Source organism: Ictalurus furcatus, chromosome 7 (genome assembly GCF_023375685.1).
Source record: "Ictalurus furcatus strain D&B chromosome 7, Billie_1.0, whole genome shotgun sequence".
NCBI classification, from domain to species: domain Eukaryota; kingdom Metazoa; phylum Chordata; class Actinopteri; order Siluriformes; family Ictaluridae; genus Ictalurus; species Ictalurus furcatus.
In genome coordinates this window covers 3848077-3870459 of record NC_071261.1, presented here as the reverse complement: position 1 = coordinate 3870459, position 22383 = coordinate 3848077, and the positions used below count along the sequence as shown (strand labels likewise).

Genomic DNA, 22383 nt, shown 5'->3' with positions numbered 1-22383 from the left:
TTTTTCAAATTAAACATACAACACCAACCAAACAGACAGAACAACCCCCCCCCTTGCCAGACACAGAACATACATATTACATATTATAAAGCCAGACCACCATAGAAGAGAGCAAAAGAAATAAAATTATAGACAATGATCACATGACAATACTGTCAGCAGCCACGTCTCTGACAAAAAACAGAAAAGGTTGCCAGATTCTGTAAAATTTCCCAGTCGCCCCCATGACAGTGCACCTAATCTTTTCCAACTTAAGAGGAGACATGACTTCCCTGATCCAATGACCATACACTGGTGGAGCAGGATCCTTCCATCTAAACAATATTAATCTCCTGGCCAGGAGAGTGCAGAAGGACATCATGCTGGTCTCGCACCATCTGAAAGGAGTATTCTCCTGGGTCACCCCAAACATCGCAATAAGAGGGGACGGCTGTACTACTCTTCCCAATATCTTAGTAAAGGTCTCAAATATAGATTGCCAGAATGTGTACAGCTTTGGACATGTCCAGAACATATGCAACAGAGTGTCTGGGGCCTGTCTGCATCGATCACATGTGGGATCTATGCCGGAATTAATCTTCGAGAGTCTAGCTTTGGACCAATGCAGACGGTGAACAATTTTAAATCGGACAACCGCATGTCTGAGACATATGGAGGAGGAGAAAATCCCCCGGATTACCTTGCACCAATCAGCATCAGAAATTGATTCGCCTAAGTCCGCCTCCCATTTATTCTTAAGGAGATCTAGGGACGACAAATCATGCATGCTGAGTAGGTCATAGATAACCCTTATTGTCTGCTTCCTGGCCAGTTTACAGTTAAAAATTGCATCTAATAGCGAATTGGAAGGGCACAACGGGAAGGTGTCCGAATTTAAGGCCACAAAGCTTCTAAGCTGCAAATATTTATAAAAATGCGATCTGGGAATGTCATATTTCTGCATGAGCTGCTCGAATGACACAAAAACGCCCTCAAAATAGAGATCAGACAGTAAGACAGCTCCCTTTCTAGACCAAGTAACGAAAGTCTTATCCAACAAAGATGGGAGAAACAGATGATTATTTGCAATTGGCCCCATGAGTGACAAGTCCCCAAGAGAGAAAGATCTTCTAAACGGATTCCTAATTTTGATTGAGTGTACAACAACTGGATTAGAGGTAAAGCTAGACTGAGGTTGTGCGAATGGTAATTTAGCACACAGTAGGGCTGCCGGGGAGGTGGACGCGATGGACGCCCCCTCCATAATTGTCCATACAGGGGCTGCCACACTCTCCCCCATCCAGTACAACAATGATCTTATATTAGCTGCCCAGTAGTAGTACATAAAGTTTGGGAGTGCCATCCCTCCCTTCGCTCGAGGTCTCTGCAATATATGCCTTTTGATCCGTGATGGCTTTTTGTTCCAGATAAAGGCTGATATCTGATTGTTCAGATTTGAAAAGAAGGATTTTGTAAGAAACACTGGGAAACACTGAAAAACATAAAAATTTAGGCAGCACATTCATCTTTATAGTATTGATTCTGCCCCCCAGGCAGAGAGGCAAGGGATCCCACTGCTCAATATCTTGCTTCAGATTAGATAACAGGGGCTGATGCATAACCCACATATACTTTAATTTCTTTAGACTAATTTTGAAAGGGAATGAGTCCAGGGGTACCTGGAGTGCCCCCTCCCCAACAGTCATCAGTTCACTTTTTTGAAAATTACCTTATATATGAATGAGTAAGGGAATTTGGCCTATGTGTTACCTCATATTTATCTTGGTTGAACAATTTCTCCAGGTGTACTAAAAATAAAATATCAATGGGAATATACTTCAAATATAATTTTCTTACATGAATTCATAGGGGTGCCAATAATTGTTTCACACCTATATTTAACAAAGATATTTTTGGATAAACCTGTGATGTGTTTGCAATTGTTTGATATCCATGAGAACAGAGTAGTTTGGTGACTTTTTTAAACAAAAGATGAAAAGGTTAAACAATAAAGACAACACACAGCCTTTTCACAGCCTTCTTTGCTCATATTTACCAAGGGTGCCAGTATTAATGGAGGGCACTATAACTGCAATAAATGTGGCTTTACTGAGGTACTGAGCTTCAAATATGAACAGAGAGTTATCATTATGTTTTTTTTAAATATACTATATACTCATGAAGTCAGGGTAAATGTGTATAATGTCTAATAATCTAACCCTTTTATTTATTACAGTATTTGGTGAAATGAACTTGACTGGTTTATATCTGTGTGAAGCTGCTTCATTCACAATAATATTATATTCTCTTTTTCTTATTTCATTATTCATTACAAGTCATCTGGACCTCCCATAGAAGTTTGTGTGACAGAAGACAAGACAGCACTCACACTCCGCCCATCTAGTTAACTTCACATCATCTCCCCACACACGCAGTAGTTTAGTCATTGTCTAGATCAGCATTTCCCAACCATTTTTCAGTCAAGGCACCCTTTGAAAATTAAAAAAAAAATGTAGCACCCTACTGTACACAAACAATAATGCTAGACAGCGTTAAACCTGGTTTATACTCGACACATCCACAATAGCACGAGGGAGCGTGTGGCAAAAATTATGACATCGCAGAGTGGGCCATCGAGTGCGTTGAGTGCACGAGGCCTCGTTTCTCATGCCGGTTTGCACGGCATTTTTTGTAACTTGCTGGATCCGAAAATTAATGACTTTGAGGTGACTCTTACCAAAAGGTACAATTGTACAGGCTTCTCTATGATCCATCCATGCAGGACCATAGAGAGAGCCAGATGGCACAAAATTCATGGAAAGGTTTTTAAAAATAGTTATTTCAATGTGCTTTGTACATACTGTTGATAGAATAAAGTTAATGTTTTTTTTTTGGGAGTGCACCATGTTTTCATTCATCAGTATCTTCACAAATAAACTCAGTCACTACACTACACCTTCAGACACAGTGATTAAACCTCATTCTCTTGTCTTTATACACAGAGACGTTTAGACTGATGGGTGAACATTCAGAGTGATCATTCTGTAATAACTTTCTTTTGTCTCTATAAATAAAGAGACGTTTACACTGATGGGTGAACATAATAATCACCTGATTTAGTAAATTTGAGAAATGAAATTAGCAGGATGCTCCCACTTTTTTGCTGATATCTACTGTAATTGCTAACATTTAAAAAATGAGCCTACAATAAATACTAGATAAGTCTATATAATGAATGTAAAGGTCCATGTTAAATAAAAATCTTAATGAAATGAATAAAATAAAAAAAATTGAGGTTGTCAATTTAGTTTTATACATGTTCTCATATTTATAGCTATATATTTTGTTGTAATGTGATGTGATAATCTCAAGGTTTACTGGGTTTTATATGATTCTTATATGATTCTTTGTTCTTTTTTTCACACTGTGGGTTTTAGTGAAGTGTACTGAAAACAAACATCAACAACAAACACAACAATTCCTCCTCAGCATTCAGCAACTCCACGCGAGACGCCATGTTTGTAAACGTTGCTATGGTTGTTCAGACAAACTACTTCTTCTCTCACCTACTTCCTGTTGGTTTATAGGACGATTACTCAGAGTCGCCCCCTTTCGTTTAAAATAATATTACAACCGCGAGCTCGTCAAGTATAAACGCCTCGTGCGTTTGGGGAGGTGCGCGCGCAGGCAGTGGAGGCTCGCGCTGCGGAGTCAGGCGGAAGTATGAACAGGGCTTTAGCTCCATGAGGATGAAGTTTGATGGTCCAGAAGCATCTGGGGCTTTTCTTTTAAGAAATCTGTCCATATTCTTTTGCACTACACACGCATCGTCACACGCTAATTATTAGGATAAAACACATAGACTGATGTTGACGTGCTGCTGACAGGTCAGAGAGGGGGAGGGAATTATTATTATTTATATATATTTTTTATTATTATTGTTATGCACGTGTGTCTGTCTTATTATTTCTGTGTCTGTGTTATTATTTCAGACATCAGATATTGATCATATATCGGCTATTAAATGTTTTATAGCTACACAATTGAGCATTTTAGAAATGTTTGAAGGATTTCTACACGGCACCCTGCTCTCATCAGATGGTTCACCAGCTGGAAAACACTGAAACAGACTGCACACGTGGGTCTGCGCTACAGCTCCATTTCACACACACACACACACACACACACACACACACAGGTTTTTATCACATATTACTTCTCCCTGCTGATCCACATCCCCAATAATCACACTACACACACCAGATAAGTTTAAAACAGAACATCTTTATTTACGTGTCTGTATATTTGTATAGTCTGTCTTTGTTTGTGCTGTAGATTGTCCGCGTCCGTCTTCCGGGTCCAGTCCGCCGAGACTACAGCAAGAGGGAGGAGATAAACTCCTGTCCTATTTCTGCACCAGTGTTTATGTGTCTGGGGGAAAAGGGGGACTTTTATTGAAATGAACATGAGGAAGGTGGTTAATACGTGTGTATGTTCGTATTATGATCATATTATATGTTAATGATGATGTATACTTATTTTTATGTGTGAGGTTGTTGTATTCATAATAATAATAATAATAAACTTTGATAGAGTGCCTTTAAAAGCAGCTTCTCAAAGCGCTGTACACACAATAAGCAGTACACAGAAAAAAATGAAATAAATAAAAGTTAATAATAATAATAATAATAAATAAATAATAATAATAATAATAATGAAAAAGTAGACATCAGCAGTCAAATGCAAGTTTAAAAAGTAAGTCTTAAGTTGAGCTTTAAAAATGCCAAAGGTCTGAGCTTCCCTAAGTTCAAGAGGAAGAGAGTTCCAAAGGGAAGGAACATAGACAGAAAAAGCCCCGTCACCCATAGATTTTAAGCAGGTTTGTGGAACAGTTAACAGATTACACTGTGAGGAGCGCAGTCTGTGATTTGGGGTGTAAGGAATTAATAAAGCAGACAAGTAATGAAGAGCCAAACCATGTAATGCTTTGTATGTCAGCATCATAATTTTAAAATCAACACGGAACCTGACCGGGAGCCAGTGCAAGGACTCCAGAACAGGAGTAATATGATTGTATTTCCTGGTCCCAGTCGGGATCCTCACAGCAGAGTTTTGAACATATTGGAGTTTATTGATTGTGGATTTAGAAACTCTGACGGTAATCCAGCCGAGTGACAACAAATGAGTTTATCAGTTTTTCAGCTACAGAGAAGTTTAGCATAGGGTGAAAAAAAGGATGCTCAACAGTGCTCTGTACAAAAGAATCAAAAATGTAAGACCGGTATCAAAAATTACTCCAAGGTTCCTCATTTTACTTTGAGTCTCTAGAACAGAGCCATCAACAAATAAAGACAGTGGACCAGCTTTGAGAATTTGCTGACGGGAACCTATAAGCATAACTTTGGTTTTACTGACATTCAGGTACAGAAAATTATTATTCATCCACGTTTTTATCACAGAAATACAATCAGAAAGAAAACAGACATCAAGGTTTTCACCAGATTCTGAGTGAATGTAGATTTGGCTTTCGTCAGCATAAAAGTGATAACGGAGGCCGAGCGATCGCACCAAATGCCCAAGTGGAGACAAATAAATATGAAAAAGTAAAGGGTCTAATACTGAAACCTGAGGAACACGAGTGAGCACAGAGCTAGTGTCAGACCTGTAACCACCCATAGAAATAATTTATACTTACCTGATATTTATTCTTTATCATGGCTCATGCCAAATGGGCGGAGCTTCAGCTTTATAAGCGGGCCACTACCCTACATGCGGGCGCTGATGGAAAGTCCGATTCATTTCCGCGAACCGGTTCTTTCTGACGGTTTGTTTCAATGAACCGGTTCATCGGTTCCTTTACGTCGTCAAGCAATGGCGTCACTACATATTCCTTTTCTAACAACTCAGTGTCATGTTGTATCAATGAAACTGCTGGCCCAAATTTAGCCTATTACCCAAAGACACTTAAAATTCAACATAGAAGCAAATACTCACATCTGTGAACCCAGTTGGAGATAGAAAAAAAGACACCAGCCATGAGTGAGAAGAAGCAAGGGTCCAGATTTATTGGTTCCATTCCACCACACGAGATCCACATCGATGAGAATTCTCAGAAGTGATCTTACACCTGGAGCTCAAGCTCCAGTATTTATACTGTATTTACACAGTAAATAACCAATATATCTTAGAAAGACTATGATATCAATACCAATAGGGTTCAAAAAGAGCTCATCTACATTACCATGATGTTTAAAAAGAGGCTTATCAAATTTACCATTATGTTTTGAATGAGGACTTTCGACTACCATTATGTTTTGAAAGAGGACTTTCTGACTACCATTAGGATTGAAAGTGGGAGAGAGAGAAAACAATGTAGAGAGACCTTGGTCTCACTTTTATCTCGCGGGGGGGGGGGGGGGGGGGAGAGGGGGGAACTTGACTCAGCTACCCTTATAAATGGCTCCTCATGGTTTTCTCTTAAAATTAAGGCCCCCGTCTACACCACGCCTGACCCTTCCTCGCGAGCCAAGAATCTTCACCATCTGAATTATGAGTAAGTTTCTTTTGCATTTTTCTGTATTTCTGGTTTATAATTTACTTCCATATTTGCTCTATATCACTATTTTATATATGGTTATACTGCTTGCAAATGGTTTACTGTACTCCCTACTTCATAATATCATTATATTATCCTTCTAATATCCTACATATCCTACTACTCTTTATATTACCCTTATAATATCTTAATACTCCTTTTTATTATTCTTATAAAGTTGTAATTTTATGTGTGTGTGTGTGTGTGTGAGAGAGAGAGAGACAGAGAGAGAGAGTGTGTGTGTGTGTGTGTGTGTGGGTGTTATGTCTGCACGCCTTCCCTTGACTGTACGAGAGTGTGTGTGTTTCTCAGCCTGCACTCCTCAGCTCTTATATTTCTCTGTGACTAATAAACCATAGTCTGTTACTCTTAAAGATCTTAAAGTGTGAATCCAATTCGTCAATATCCGCCTAATACCGCTTCTGTGTGTCTAGGTGCCCGTCGTCATTTTTCCTTCTCTTCTTTACTGGAGGGGCTGGATTTGGATCTGAACACTCACTATCAGCTCGCGCATCTCACTGCTGGCATCATGGTGCTACTTAACGTTCTTCGCAGCACCCCCTCTGGAAATGGAAATGCGGGGTCCCCCCCCCCGGGGTCCCCCCGATACAGAATCCACCCCGTGAATGTGTGTATTGACGCCTCTACACAGACAGACCCTCCGCCTGACCCTCCCTCCAGCTTTCAATCTGAGGATGATGTCACCTTCTCTGATCTGGGCTCTGACCATTCTTCCCTCTTCTCACCTGTCAGTCTGCCGTACTCTCAGTGTTCTCCTTATTTCACCCTTGCTGACTATCCCATGTCCCCAGGACGCACCCCATTTTCTTCCCCCTACCGCTCTCCTCAAGATTACACACCCACCAGTCCTGTCAATTTTCAATAAAATTACATATTACTCATACTAGGTCTCCCTCAAGTTTATTTCATGTCATTTTTATCCACAACATTCCCCATCTGAGGCTATAAAGCCTCATAAACTACCTTAATTAAGCGGGTATCTGTGGAGAAACTGGTTCTGCCGCACCCCATGGCCGTCCCTCGCTAGCTGTCTGTGGATTACTCTAACGAAGCTATAATTCCTTCGCTCATCCTTGTAATCAAATGGGTCCCTTACAGTAACCACTTCTATGCTACACTGATCAGGATAGGAGCTGAGGAGGGTTTGTAGACCTGGTGGGAGACGTGCTAGCGGTGTGCGCCCCGGGGCTTCATAGTAGATTGGCAGCTGGAGAATGGGCCTTAGGGCCCCCTACGTCACGTCTATATTGCGCCGGACCCATGTAGATGTACCTAGCCACAACTCTTAACCCTTAACTTCTCCTTTCAACTATATATATATGTTATTTCGAATCAAACTACCTTGATTATACGTTTGTTTGCCTACATCGATTATAACTGTGATTAACTGAGTTCCCCTAATCATTTATTACCACTACTACTGCCGTCGCTAGTCTAAGTATGAGTGGCCACTACAGTAACTACTTGATTGGATCTACACGTCCCTATCTTTCTCAACTAGGCCTGTCAGCCCACAGTTTTGTATTTGTCGGGACCTGGAGAGTCTTGCTTCCCCCCATAAAACAAACCCCAATCCTTCGCAGTCAGGGGTGGGCGAAAAAACCTCCTATGAGGAAAAATTCCCACTCTGCCAGCACTATGTGCTTGACAGCACCATTATACTTTTCTCGTGCCTGATTACGTCACACTTTGTTGCACATCACAGATCATACCCCATCACATATCATATCACATATCACAACATTTTATAACAATCAACATGACAGTCTCTATCGGCAGTATCTCTCTGTATTCTGGTTGTCTTCGGCTCAAGCACTTTACGTACTATAGAGAACCACCCTTTGGGGAGAGGTTAGGCTAGCACTTACACCCAGGGTATGGATCATCACATCTTCTTCTCACCCCTCAGGGTTCAGTAGATCTGCAACACAGATGAACACATACAAAACACCAATAGGTCCCGTTTTTCTCGGATAGGCCCAGTTGGCCACTACCTTGTACAAACGGGTCCTTGCGCTCCCTTGCGCTGTCCTCATCAGTCCTGGCTCATGTCCCGTCTCATGTCCTCGTAGACCCCCCAAGTCTCGCTGGTGTTGCTGCTGTCGCTGCTCATTGTCTCGCGTCGCATGGTCTCGATCACCACCCCCCGTTGAGGCGGTAACGCCTCACCCCTTAACAATGTACTGGCCAGAAAAGGAGGCAGAGGACATCACCATCCGTCGTGCGCAGGGGATCACACAGCAGGCCACCAGACCAACAAGGAGAAGGAGGGCGAGCAGGGACACTCCCAAGCGGGTCAGGGCAGCAGTCCAATCTCCAGAAAGAAACCAGGAGAGCCACGGCGGGAGGCGGAGACTAGACCCAAAGCCGGAGTTAGTCGCTTGCTCCGCTTGGAGGGCCTGTAGTTGACCTAGGACCTTGGAGAGAGCACCCTCAGAACCAGTGTGCAAAGGGATCACAGCACAGCACTCGGGACCAATCATTGCACAGACACCCTCCTCAGGGGCACGCATCTGGTCCAGGACAAAACGGTTCTGAGCAGCCATAAGGGAGGTGGCATGGAGCTGATCACGGACCAGTCCGAAAGCACTCACCGAGTAGTTAATGAAGCGTTGCTCGTTGTATCACATGTAATTAATCCACGCCACGTTGCAGTTGATCTGCACAGCCGGGAGCAAAATAGACGCTACACCACTGTCAACGGCCTCCATGGCTCTGTAGCGAGTAGGAACGCCAACGGGGGTGCCCCGAAAGTCAAGATGGATGGTCTCATCAGTGGCCCAGTCAGAATAGCTCGCTGCACCAGCGTCACGGACATACTGAGTCCACAGGGCCATGTCGTGAACGGGACCGGCTGGATGACGGTTGGTCAGCCACCAACAAAACACGGGTCTTACCGTCCAACCTAACTGGGGCGCAGCACCCCTGCCATTCCGCAGGCAAAGTCTGGCGTACACGTTGGCCCCCACAAAACCAGAAAACAAGGGGAACAGTACCAACACTAAGATCAGGTAGGGGAATTGTCACACTGGGGGTGCATGGGGATGAATCACAGACAGAAAGGGTCTCAATTTGCAAATCATTAGCGAACAGGGAGACATTACATCGAGCAGACACGTTTCCCACAGGATACACGCCAACAGAGGAGCAGAGGCAAATGGGAAAGAACAAGGGCAGAGACGGTTGGATGCGGACAAAAGTCAACACTTGAGTGGAAACAGGGTGAAACAGGCATGAGGAGCTTGCATTTTACATCCACGATGGGCCAAAGTCAGCAGAAAGGGCCCCAAGAAGGCACACAGTAGGACACAAAAAATCAACAGAATAGGGGGTGGTGAGGCATTCCGTGAGGTTCCCTATAGGCAGCATAAAATGGGGGGTGAGGCTACGATCATGACATACGAGACACGAGCGATCCGTCACAGATCGAGCAGTATGGACCATCCATGCCAGATACATGTTACTCTGCTCCTCCGTAAGCGAGGTGTTATCGGTGGAGATTGAATAGCGTTGTAATTTCATTAATTTATGTGCGATAAGAGTTGACATCGGGGCAATGAGGAGGGGGTGGAGAGCCCGGGATGTGAAAGGTGAACCTGTACTATCATGGTAAGAACACGCTGTAGTCGAGCAAAGGAACGGTAGCCACAGGGGGCCAATAGTGGGCAGCTCAAAGGAGCACCTACTCGTCCGTGCCATACCAGTAATTCTAAGATGTCCCACGCGAATCTCCGCTGATCAAGCTCGGGAGAAAGTGAATGAGGCCAAATGGGGACTTCTGCCAATCAGGGACTCTTCATGGGCGAGTCTAAGGAGAGCTAACGCGCACATCGAGCTACGTGAACCCACATTTAAGCCAGGGGCAGTCCAGGATCGAACATGCCTAATACGGGGATAGGGGGCTGTTCGGGAAGTGGCAACCAATCGTGGGCGAAAGGTGTTATAGGAATCCAGGGCATTATTGAAGGTATGAATAGTCCTTCTGAACATCGGGTCATAGAAAAAGAAAAAGAATGCTATTAGCCCTGCTGCAAAAATCACCCTACCCCCATATGCGCCACTATTCTGCGGAGCTCGTGCCACCGGTCCCCTCCGGAACCGGTGTTAGGGGAGTGTGCAAGGATTCATGCGGAGACTGAAGCTCAGCAGTAAGCCCAGGTAAGCTCAACTGTGCTTCAAGGGACTGCAGCGTATCCAAGTCAATTAGGCTCAGAGGCAAAGCGGGGTCGTCAAGGTCCTGACAGAGAGTGGCAAGCGTAGACAGAAAATCCTCCTCCGATGGGGTTAGAAATTCCTGCGGGCTGGTAGCTACGACACCCGTCACTTCTACTCAGGGCGAGAGAACAAGGTCCATATCATAGTAAGGAGTGGAGAGAAGCAGAGGGCCGTTTGGGCTACTGGCATCAGACTGAGACAGTTTATCTAGTTTTTCCACAGCCCGCCGCTTAGTCTGGGCTCGAGTGCCGTAGGCAGGGCTCAGTTATGCATCCGAATCACTGTCACTATCGGTGAACACCACTGCCTCAGTGGGCTGCCTTGTACTGACTAGGCCTGAGGTCGACGGTTGCTCGTCGGTAGTGTCTTGCAGTAGCGGTCCCTTACCTGGTTCGGCGCAGCTGCAGTGGTTCAAGTGATACCAGTAATTCCTCCCCTCAACTTTCACAGCCGTGGGGGTTGCAGTGACCACGGTGAAGGGTCCTTCCCGGCGTCCCGTGAGGGGGCTCTTCCTCTTGAAGATACGAATGTATACCTGGTCCCCGGGTGCCACTAGACGCACGTCCTCCCGTACCTCGTTCTCTCCATGGACTGCCTCACGAACCTGTGAATACAAATGTCTATGGATTTGGGTGAGGGTTCGCACATAATCCTGCATTTCGTCCTCCACTTGTGCCAAAGACAGCCCTGTGTATGGACCTCGGGTGAACGCCATGGGCATTGGGCGCCCAGTAAGCATTTCATGAGGAGTCAAGTGCGTCATACGATTGGTCTGTGAACGCATCTTCATCAATGCCAGTGGTAAGGCTTGGACCCAGTTTAGGCGAGAGCTCTCGCATATTTTTGCCAGTTTACTTAGTAGGGTACCGTTCACCCGTTCCACCATGCCCTGGGATCGAGGATGATATTGTTACGACACGGCAAAATCGGCGCGGCAGTTCACAAAGTGTAGTGCCGCCCAGGGATGTGGCGGAGGAGGACTACACTTCCCAGTCATACCCGCGCTCGAGTTCGCCAGAGTTCTAATCACAAACACCTGCAAACACCTGAGGTTATATAAGGGCCTCCCTAGCATTAGTCGCTTGCGAAGTACCCGCTCAGCAGCCTCGTCTCTGTTCGTTTACCAAGCCGATTTCATTAGAAGTGTTTTCCCTGGTGCTCGACTTCACGCTCGTCTCTCACTATGAATTTGCCTACGTCCCTGACATACAGCTTACCTGCTCTGTCCCGATTCGATTCTCGTTCTGTGTTCAGTCACACGCCATCTCTCCACTCGCCCGCGCTTGTCTCCGTCTACGCTGCGTAACAGAATACTTCGCCGTACTATGTAGGCAGCGGGCACCTCGGATTGGGAACGTGTCATCCTGGAACAAAACCGCGCGCTAGCGGTGTACCGGGATGAGATATCCGCGTTGCGTGCCGAAGTCTCGCGACTGAGCGTTTCCGCATCCACCAACGCCACGCCCCCGGCCCTCGCGTCACCACCGCTGACCTCCCCAGCGCATGTTCAGCCGACACCAGCTGCGCACATTCCAGCGCCGGCTGTTCACACACGATGCAAGGGCTTCATGTTACAATGTGCGCTGTTCTTCGAGAGTCACCCAGAGATGCCTGAGGTCCGTAAGTTGACCCATTTTATGGAATCACTCTCCGGAACAGCCTTGGCGTGGGCCACGGCTGAGTGGGAGCGAGGAGGTGGTGTCAGACCCTCATTAGATGACTTCCTTGCCCGGTTCCAACGCCCCTTTGATCATTCTCCTGATAGCTGGGAGACTGGTGATGAGCTCATGCAACTCAAACAGGGCTCTTGTACTGCAAGAGAGTATGCGCTAGAGTTTCGCACTATCGCTGCCCGAAGTGGCTGGAACGAACCAGCCCTTAAGACCGCGTTCCGCCGTGGCCTCGATCCGGAGTTACTGCATGAGTTGGCCTGTCGGGGTGAACAGCTAACTTTTGATGACCTCGTGGATCTGACCATAAGGCTGGATCGTCTGCGCCGTACCAACCGTCCCATACCGCACGGTTTACTGCCAGCTGAGCCGGGCGCAGCAAGCGAACCCATGCAGCTCGGAGGGGCACGGTCCCGCGAGGAGGAGAGGGAGAGAAGAAGCGATGAGTTCCGGTGCTTCTACTGCGGTGAGGACACCCACGTCGTCCGCCAATGCCCGCACAGGAGGCGCCGAGGGAACGGGAGGCGCACTGACAATCCACCTTGTCATGCCCGGGTGAGTCCTAACCAGTCTTGTATGTCTCACGTATTTTCTGTACCTGTCGTGATAGAACATTCAGGCCGTTCTTTTGTTCTTTCAGCACTCATCGACTCCGGAGCAGCGGAGAACTTCATAGATGAGAAGACGACGCCGGAGCTCGGCCTTTCCATACGTCCCCTCCTCCGTCCTCGTGAGCTCCAATCCATTGATGGGTCGCCTATAGGGGGAGGCGTAATATCTCACAGCACACACTCTGTCTGCCTTCAAGTTAGCGCCCTTCACCACTAAACTCTGGTCCTTTACCTCACGGTCTCCACCAGACACCCTGTTATACTCGGACTCCCCTGGCTGGAACTGCACAACCCCCAAATCTCCTGGACTGACAAGCAACTCACCCAATGGTCCCCATATTGCTTGCAGAATTGTTTGAGGGGCCCCACGGTCCCTTTGGCCACTCACTGTGGAGAGTCCCCTGTCGCCTGCCTCAGTTAAAATTCCCCCCGAGTACCATGACCTCCATGAGGTGTTCAGCAAGGAGAGGGCCAGTTGTCTCCCACCTCACAGGCCCTACGACTGTGCCATTGACCTCCTCCCCGGGGCCAGCCTACCTTGGGGCCGTGTTTACCCGCTCTCCCAAGCGGAGCAGCAGGCCATGGAGGAGTACATTCAGGAGGCTCTCCGGCAGGGGTACATCCGACCGTCCACATCCCCTATGTCTGCCGGGTTCTTCTTTGTGGAGAAGAAAGGAGGGGGCCTCCGACCATGCATTGATTATTGGGCCCTTAACCAAGTGACCGTTAAGTACCGATATCTGCTGCCTCTCGTCGCCTCAGCCTTGGAACAGTTACGGTCCGCCACCCTCTTCACTAAGCTGGACCTCCGCAGCGCTTATAACTTAATTCGTATTAGGGAGGGGGACGAGTGGAAAACTGCCTTCAGCACCACCTCTGGACATTATGAGTACCTGGTCATGCCGTATGGGCTCACTAACGCCCCCTCTGTGTTCCAGAACCTGATCAACGACGCTCTGAGGGACATGCTAGGAAGGTATGTCATCGCCTACATAGACGACATCCTGATTTATTCGACCTCCCTGGAGGAACATGTCCAGCATGTCCGGCACGTACTGCAACGCCTCCTGCAGTACCAGCTGTACGTAAAGGCCGAGAAGTGCGAATTCCACCAGCACACAATCTCTTTCTTGGGGTATGTCATTAGCCCAAGGGGGGTCGCCATGGACCAGCGTAAGATTCAGGCGGTCGTGGAGTGGCCCACTCCGCGAACCGTCAGGGAGTTGCAGCGTTTCCTTGGCTTTGCAAATTTTTACCGAAGATTCATTAGAGACTTCAGTAAAGTAGCGCAACCCCTGACGTCGCTCCTGAGAGGTAAGCCCAGGCGACTGCTGTGGACCCCAGTTGCCCAGGAGGCTCTGGAGAGACTTAAGCGGGCTTTCACCACGGCTCCACATTCTGGACGCAGGCCTGCGTAAGGACTTCCATGCGGCTCATCCAGACAAACCGGCCCCCCGGAGGGGGGGGGCCTCGGGGAACTTCAGCTCCCGGAGTGAGCCCTTTGGGGGGGGGCTCTGTTACGACACGGCGAAATTGGCACGGCAGCTCACAAAGTGTAGTGCCGCCCAGGGACGTGGCGGAGAAGGACTACACTTCCCAGTCATACCCGCGCTCGAGTTCGCCAGAGTTCTAATCATGAACACCTGCAAACACCTGAGGTTATATAAGGGCCTCCCTAGCATGACCTCGCGACATAAAAATTTAGCCGCGGCCATCGCGTCCTCCTTGGAAGTCACAGTTGCCTCCAACCACCTGCTGAAGCGGTCTACTATTACTAGAATGTAGCGCTTCCCTTCTTTCCGGTTGTCTGCTCCCATGTCTACATAATCCATCATTATATGCCGGAAAGGTCCCGTCGGCGGGGGAATATGTCCTAAAGGGGCAGTAAAGTTCTTTCGCACATTGTTCTTGATGCACACAGCACATCTTTTCAACGCATAGTCCACCATACTGGCCAGAAATGGGGACCACCATTCCTGACGGATTTTTTGGATAGTTTCGGTCCTATGGGCATGATCCAAGCCATGGGCTTCTTTGATCAAGAGCGGGAGGTAACAGGCTGGGGCTATACACAACCCTTCTATGCTGCGCCACAATCCAGTACCCGCCTCTTTATTCGCCCCCCCGTTTTATCCACGACGATATTTCAGCCACCCCTGCGGTGTTTTGCAGCTCCACTAAGTGGGCCACATTGTCTTCCTGTGGATACCGCAGCTGACTCTCTGAGTTAGGGCCATCATCTGCGCAGGCCCTACGGCAGCTTTCTTTGCTGCCTCATCCGCCAGTGCGTTCCCTTTAGTGATAAAGGAATCATCAGTCTTATGTGCCCTGCATTTCACTACAGCTAATTTTGTGGGCAATGTCATAGCATATAGTAAATCTGAAATGGCTTCCCCGTGGGTCACGGCGGACCCATCTGCCTGCTGGAATCCCCTTTGAGCCCAGATTGGTCCAAACACATGGCAGACTCCATGAGCATAGGCCGAGTCCGTATACACAGTGCAACTGTTATTACGGCCCAACTTACATGCAGCTGTCAACGCCCGTAGTTCAGCTAGCTGGGCCGAGCAGGGTTGGGGAAGGGGAACACTCATCACCACCTCAAACGTCGCCGGGTTTCGTCGTGCTTCTACTACTGCCAACCCAGCCTTATTGCCCGTATCGGTACAATAACAGGAACCGTCCACAAAATACGTATGCTTAGCATTATCAATAGGGCAGTTCTCCAAATCCGAACGCGCTTTCAAAAATTTCTCTGATTCCGCTACGCTCTCATGGGATACACCATCTATCGGGGTTACCAGTTTATCGGCCGGATTCACCGTGGTGCACCGTTCTATAGTGAGCTCCGGGGCTGACAGAATGGAGTCATACCCCGTTTGACGGGAGTTCGTTATCACAAAGGTCTGACTCGTTAGGAGCACATGCAGTGCATGGGTCGTATATAATGTAACTGGGTGCCCCATGGTGATTGAGGACGCTTTCTGATATGCAAATGCGGCCGCTGCCAAAGAACGATAACAGGGTGGCATCCCCTTTTCTACGATATCGAGAGCCGTGCTGTAATAGGCGATGGCCTGTTTCCCCATGCCTTGTTGCTGTTGAGTTAAGACGGCCGAAGCGTCCCCTTTCTTTCGGATATATAGAGGTGAAACGGTTTGCTATAGTCTGGGTTAGCCAATGCGGGAGCGGTCATTAAGGCCATTTTAATATCTGCGAGTGCGGCTAGAGCTTCAGGAGTCCAGACAAGGGGGGAATTTGGCTGTGATTGGTCTGCTGCCTTAATCATGTCCCGTAATGGTTGAACCCTTAGCGCGAACTCACATATCTATGGGCGACTGAACCCTGCCATTCCTAGAAACGCCAACATCTGCCGTAGGGTGGTTGGCTGTGGGGCCTTGCGTATGGCCTCTACATGCTTTGGCGCTATAGTACGGCTTTCTCCCTCTAACACACGACCTAGGTATTCCACTTTTTGTCTGCAAAATTGCAACTTTTCTTTACTCACTTTGTGGCCATTTTCGGCCAACATTCATAGGACCTTTAGTGAGTCGTGCTGGCATTGTTCTTTGGACGCACTACAAATCAAAAGGTCGTCAACATACTGCAAGATGGTGCTATGGCACTCCAGGGCTGAGAGGTCTTGAGCCAGTACCTGATTAAATATGGATGGGCTTTCACAGTAACCCTGCGGAAGTCTAGTGTATGTGTACTGCTGCCCTTCATACGTGAAAGCAAACAAATGCTGTGAGTCTGGGTGCAGTGGCACGCTAAAAAATGCTGAGCATAAGTCTATGACAGTATACCATTTGGTCCCTTCTGGAATGTTCGACAATAGGGTGTATGGGTCTGGCTCTACTGGTGTTTCAGGTATCACGATTTGATTAATAGCACGCAAATCACGTACTAGCCTCCACTTCTCTGAGTAATTTTTTCTAACTGGAAAAATGGGGGTATTGCACTGACTTCGCGTGGAGATTAGCACTCCGGCCTCTACCAATCCGTGTATTGAGGGCCGTATGCCTTCTCTAGCTTGCGCTGACAACGGATACTGTTTCTGCTAGGGCAACCGTGCATTCTCTTTTACCTTATTCCAAGCTAGGTCGGCGGATTTAACAAGCCCTACGTCGGTCGGATGTTTTGTCCATAGCTATTCTGGAACAGTTTTCAGTATTTCCTCATTGTCCTGATCTTTTGCTGCCTTAACTGCCATTTGCAAACCACTTCGGTCCGTGCTCACGCATATGCAGACACTAGTGGCCACGGCAGTGTCAACCACCGTTACTGAGATTCGCACGAACTTTCCATCAGGCAATTTGTGCAAAGACGGATTGGTAGTTGGTTTCCACTCTTTTACTGCTTTCGCCTGCCTTATCATTGGCCCTACATCTTCCGGTTCAAGGCCTTTGGTGACCATGAGTGTGACATGGGGCGCCGTCCTTTCCAGCTGATACCAGTTTGTGATTCCCTCTGGGAGCTTGATCATAGCCGCCACTCCCTGTGGGCCACTTATTATATCCATGGTTTTAATGTCCATTACTTGTCCCTGTTCCATGTCTTCCCAAAGCTGAGCATATTCCTGGTCTCGTCCACCATCATCATATTTAACAGTGCAATGTAAAGGGGCCTCCACCTCTGTGCAATCGGGCCGCATGTACTGTAACCATGGTTTCCATTCTGCGTATCTGTGCCAGAGTTCCGACTTAGATGGATCGGACATCTCCAACCAGTATACCATCCTCACATTACGGACGGTGCTAGGTGGTTCATGCAACAGTAAGAATTGTGTGGATATTGATTTAGGGAATGTCACCCAAATCCCAGTCGCCTCGCACTGTATCTGAGCTCCCAGCTTACACAAGGCATCACGTCCCAGTAGGTTAACAGGCGCTCCTGGCGAATATAACAGGGGTGCTTGTATTGTCACGCCATCCAGAGTTAGTTCTTGAGGCTCGGTGAATCGTAAGGTCTGTATTTTTCCTGAGAAGCCCATAGTTTGAATTGCCTTACAGGTGAGGGGGAGCTGTGAACCTTCTTTCCCTCAGTGGCATCTTTAGCTTCTTTTTTCAGCTTTCTGTGTTGCTCCACGTGATGGGTCACATGTGCCAGAAATGAAGCCCATTCCATTGCGTTGAGCCCCACCACTTCCTCTAACTTCTGCTGCACCTCCCCAGGGAGAGTCTTCTTCAACAGCAGTTTGAACAGTCCCACACTTGCCACTGAATCATCCCATTTGGCACCCGTTTCATCCCTCCATTTGTCTTGAAACTCTTGTATGAAGGTTATCACGTTTTCTTCGTCTTTCAGTTTTATATTTACGAGCTTCCCAGGGTCCATCTTAGCCGGAAACATGCTCCTCACTGCGTCCCATATTTCAGCAGTGCCTCCAACGGGGGGTGGCCCTTGAGTCCTCCTCCTCACTGACGTCCTGTTCAACTTTTCCTTCGTCGTCTGTTTCGGTCCCCTCGCTCTCAGTCCCCCCTTGTTCGTCCAGATCCATGTCTGAACTCACTTGCTTCTTCTTCTGCTGGTGGTATATTAGGCCCTTTGAGTCCTTACTCAGGCTCTTCACATGTTTTCCTACTGTCTGGTTCAGTGCTCTTCTCGACCTCTGTGATTTTGATTCTCCCAATATCCCGTCCTCCAGCCGTCGAATCCTGCCCTCCAATTCCTTATCGTCCTCGATAGCATATGGGGAGCGCACCACATCCCCCTGTATACGGACCACCCGCCCCACATTGTCTCTCGGCTCCCCTTTTTCTCCTCCTCTGGTGTGTGGAGCCCCTCGTGCTCTGTTTTCACCCTCGTGCCCTCTCTCACTCCTACGACCTTCTTGATTTTCACTGGTCCTATGCTCCTCCTGGTCCTGTATTTCCTCCAGTTTCTTGTCTCTTTGCTTGTGCACCATCGGCTGTGACCCTGGCCTCGGGGTGCTAGTGCTGGTGGGAATCTCCCCGTGCTCCGGCCACCCCGGCTCCCTCCGGGCACCCCTGCTTATGTCCACATGGATGGAGATGAGTACAAACGTTTGCTGGAGATAAAACTGTACACTCTATGCACATGACTTTTCTAACAGGCTTGTTACAGTGCAATAAAAATACATTTAAACGATAGTTTCTGGAAGACGTGTGACATTACAGACACATTTGGTGCACACAGTTTAGGGCTTGTGATAGATATTCATCTTGTTGTGGTTTGTGATATCTGCATGCATTTATTTAAAGTGTTGCTTAATACAATGAAACCATGAAATGATATTTGTTATGATGAAATGATACATGATCTTTCTAACTGTAGGCTGCAGATTGTGGTTGTACCGTGTGGTGGAAAATACATCAGTGTATCTCTGTATGTGATCGTAACGACTTTCAGTTCTGTAGGTGTGAACTGCACACAGATGACATGATGAAGCCCCTCACATGAGTGAAAAAACATTTTCAAGAATAAAAGTTCAGTCACATTGACTTATTAGTCTTACTATTACTACTAAATCCTTTTGCTTTACAACCAGTCCTAATAGTGGCACAAGCAATCAATAAAATACACCCTGTAAATACTTCTTAATGCTGTCCATACACACGTTCTTAATCCCCCCCACACACATTTTAAACCAAATAAGTGCAAAGAACCTGTACAAAACAATCTCACTCCAATTTTACTGTCACTGCACACATGATGAACTTCTCTCTCTCTCGTCTGTTCAGTTGTGTATTCACTCCTCCAGCACCTGTAAATGAACATTTACAGCTGTTTTAGATTTTAGTTCCTGAAATAGTTAAACTTGTGTTTTAAGCCAACAGCAAATCATTAAGGAACATTTAAAAGGCAATGTAAATTTATATTTCAGTATATACAGTAATTATTAAATATAAAGCAGTAAATAGTGATGGCTTATTTAAGGAGAAACTGTCACGTATGTTATTACACTGCAATATTTGCACTTCTTATAGTAGAATTTCTCTTAACTTCACTGACACTATAGGAGTGTCAGTGTACTATACGAGGAGGAAATTTCATGAAAATGCATCAAAGATGTGATTTTAAACCACTTTATCTTTTATTAACAGAAATGTTACTAGGGTATTTTCCAAAAAAATTGGATTGGAAGTAGAGTCAACAATTGATGATTGTTTGATGTCGTCTTGAACAAGAGACACGGGCTTGTTTAATCCACACACTGTATTCCACAGTAGCTAATGATACATCAGCAAAAACGAGTCTTTGTGAATGTAAAATTATAGGGCCAGGTAGTGGTGGGAGATATATACATATAGTACAAATAAAAAGTGTATTAAATCCAGTTTCTACTGTGAAAAACTGTGAAAGCAGCTGATTTATTTGTCATAATATGCATTATACATTCAGCTGTGGGATCTGGTTGCCATAGGGTTGTTTATTTTTTTTCTATAGACTGAGGTTTATTTGTTTTCCTAAATTTGTTTAGAAGTTTTCTTTAAAAGTAAAGATCAACCCCAGGAAATGAAAGTACTAGAGGACTCTCTCACTTTGTTTACTGAGTGTTTGAGCTGTGAGAGGAACCAGAATGCACATCTCTATTTTCTACTGCTAAGAGCTATAGAGCATTTCTACAGTTGACTCACTTCCGCTGTGATTACATCATGATACCCAGCAGCTGGTAAGGCTTGCAGCAACAGGAAGAGAGGACGCTGGAGCTGCTTTTTGACATTATTTGCTTTTAGAATTGCTTTAGGTGTAGTAATTTAGAAAGTTGTTAGCAATCTAACTGAGGCTGTAGCATTTATATTACACTATTTATATTTATAACTGTTTATAACTCCGACTGAACTCCTACTGAGCAAGGCACAAAACTTGAACTAGGTTTTCTATACAATTCTAAGATCTCTCTAAGTATTTCTATCACAATTTGAGATTTGTAAATAGAACAGATTTTGTCTTACCTATGTGTTCTGCTTCAGCTGTGAATAAACAGTTTCATACTCTACACTGGCCTTCACTAGATGTAAACAAGAAACGCTGAATTAATGTCATTAATGCCATCTCAACTGTTAAATAGACATGAACTAAAGGAATTGGTTAATAAATCAGAAAACAATAAAAAGTAATGTACATGCAAATTTATATAAATATGTACAGATAGCTTTACCTTGGTTTTTCTTTGCTTTTTTCTGTGGCTTGAGTTCAAGCTCAGTGTAAATCACATCACTGGGTCCAGAATCATCATCTGCAGTGACAGTGAACAGAACAAAACAAACACAGATAACATTTTAATCTGAATCAACCTTTGTAAAAAAAAAAAAAAGAAAAAAAAAGAAATCAGTGTGGAGAATTACAGGTGCATGATGGGATGTAACTGAACACAGATATATTTTAAATGTGGAGCTTATAGTCACTTCTCCTTGTTATGGGTTTGAACTACATGTTCAATTATTATTATTTTTTTTTTAAACTTGAAAAATTTTGTATGCACATTTACTGATGCTTAGTGTGTGTGTTATATATATATATATATATATATCTCACAAACACACACACACACACACACACACACACACACAATGGCACCTGTCAGGGGTGGGATATATTAGTCAGGAAGTGAACAATCAGTCCTTGAAGTTGATGTGCTGGAGGCGACTTTGACAAGGGCCAAATTGTTATAGCTAGACGACTGGATCAGAGCATCTCCATAATGCAGTGGTTAGCATCTACCAAAAGTGGTCTAAGGAAGGACAACCAGTGAACCGGCGACAGCATCATGGGCGCCAAAGGCTCACTGATCCATGTGGGGAGCAAAGGCCAGCCTGCCTATTCTAATCCCACAGAGGAGCTACTGTAGCACAAACTACTGCTGTAAATGTTAATACTGGCTTTGTTAGAAAGGTGTCAGAAAACACAGTGCATCGCAGATTGCTGTGTATAGGGCTGATTAACAGCAGACCAGTCAGAGTGTCATGGAAGAAGGTGGCCTGGTGTGATGAAGCACTTTTTCTTTTACATGGATGGCCAGGTGCGTGTGCATCGCTTATCTGCGGAGGAGATGGTACCAGGATGCACTATGGGAAGAGCGCAAGCCAGTGGAGGCAGTGTGATGCTCTGGGCAATGTTCTGCTGAGAAACCTTGGGTCCTAGCATTCATGTGGATGTTATGTTGACACATACCACCTAGGTGTTGTCTTTAGGGAAATAAAATAACACAAAAAATAACCGTTATTTCTAATCTTTTCAGTCAAATACTGTGCTGCAAACATCAATGTTAGATTTATCTTGTCAGTACTGGCAAGTGACCATGGTATAACCGCACATCGGGTGGTTC

The 22383-nt window shown here is 46.0% G+C and overlaps 1 protein-coding gene across 1 annotated transcript; it reads left to right on the top strand.

The window, feature by feature from the left end:
• The first annotated feature begins 11523 nt into the window (after positions 1-11523).
• Positions 11524-14519, top strand: LOC128610642 (uncharacterized). The gene is made up of 4 exons (XM_053630063.1): positions 11524-11541; positions 12142-13054; positions 13121-13210; positions 13452-14519. Exons 1-4 carry the CDS (start codon positions 11524-11526, stop codon positions 14507-14509), a joined length of 2079 nt encoding a protein of 692 aa, XP_053486038.1. The 3' UTR covers positions 14510-14519.
• Positions 14520-22383: the final 7864 nt, after the last annotated feature.

Coding starts and splice junctions, on each gene's coding strand:
- LOC128610642 (XM_053630063.1), top strand. Junction 13,055..13,120: donor GGTGAGTCCTAACCAGTCTT/GTATGTCTCACG, acceptor TTGTTCTTTCAG/CACTCATCGACTCCGGAGCA. Junction 13,211..13,451: donor ACGTCCCCTCCTCCGTCCTC/GTGAGCTCCAAT, acceptor GAATTGTTTGAG/GGGCCCCACGGTCCCTTTGG.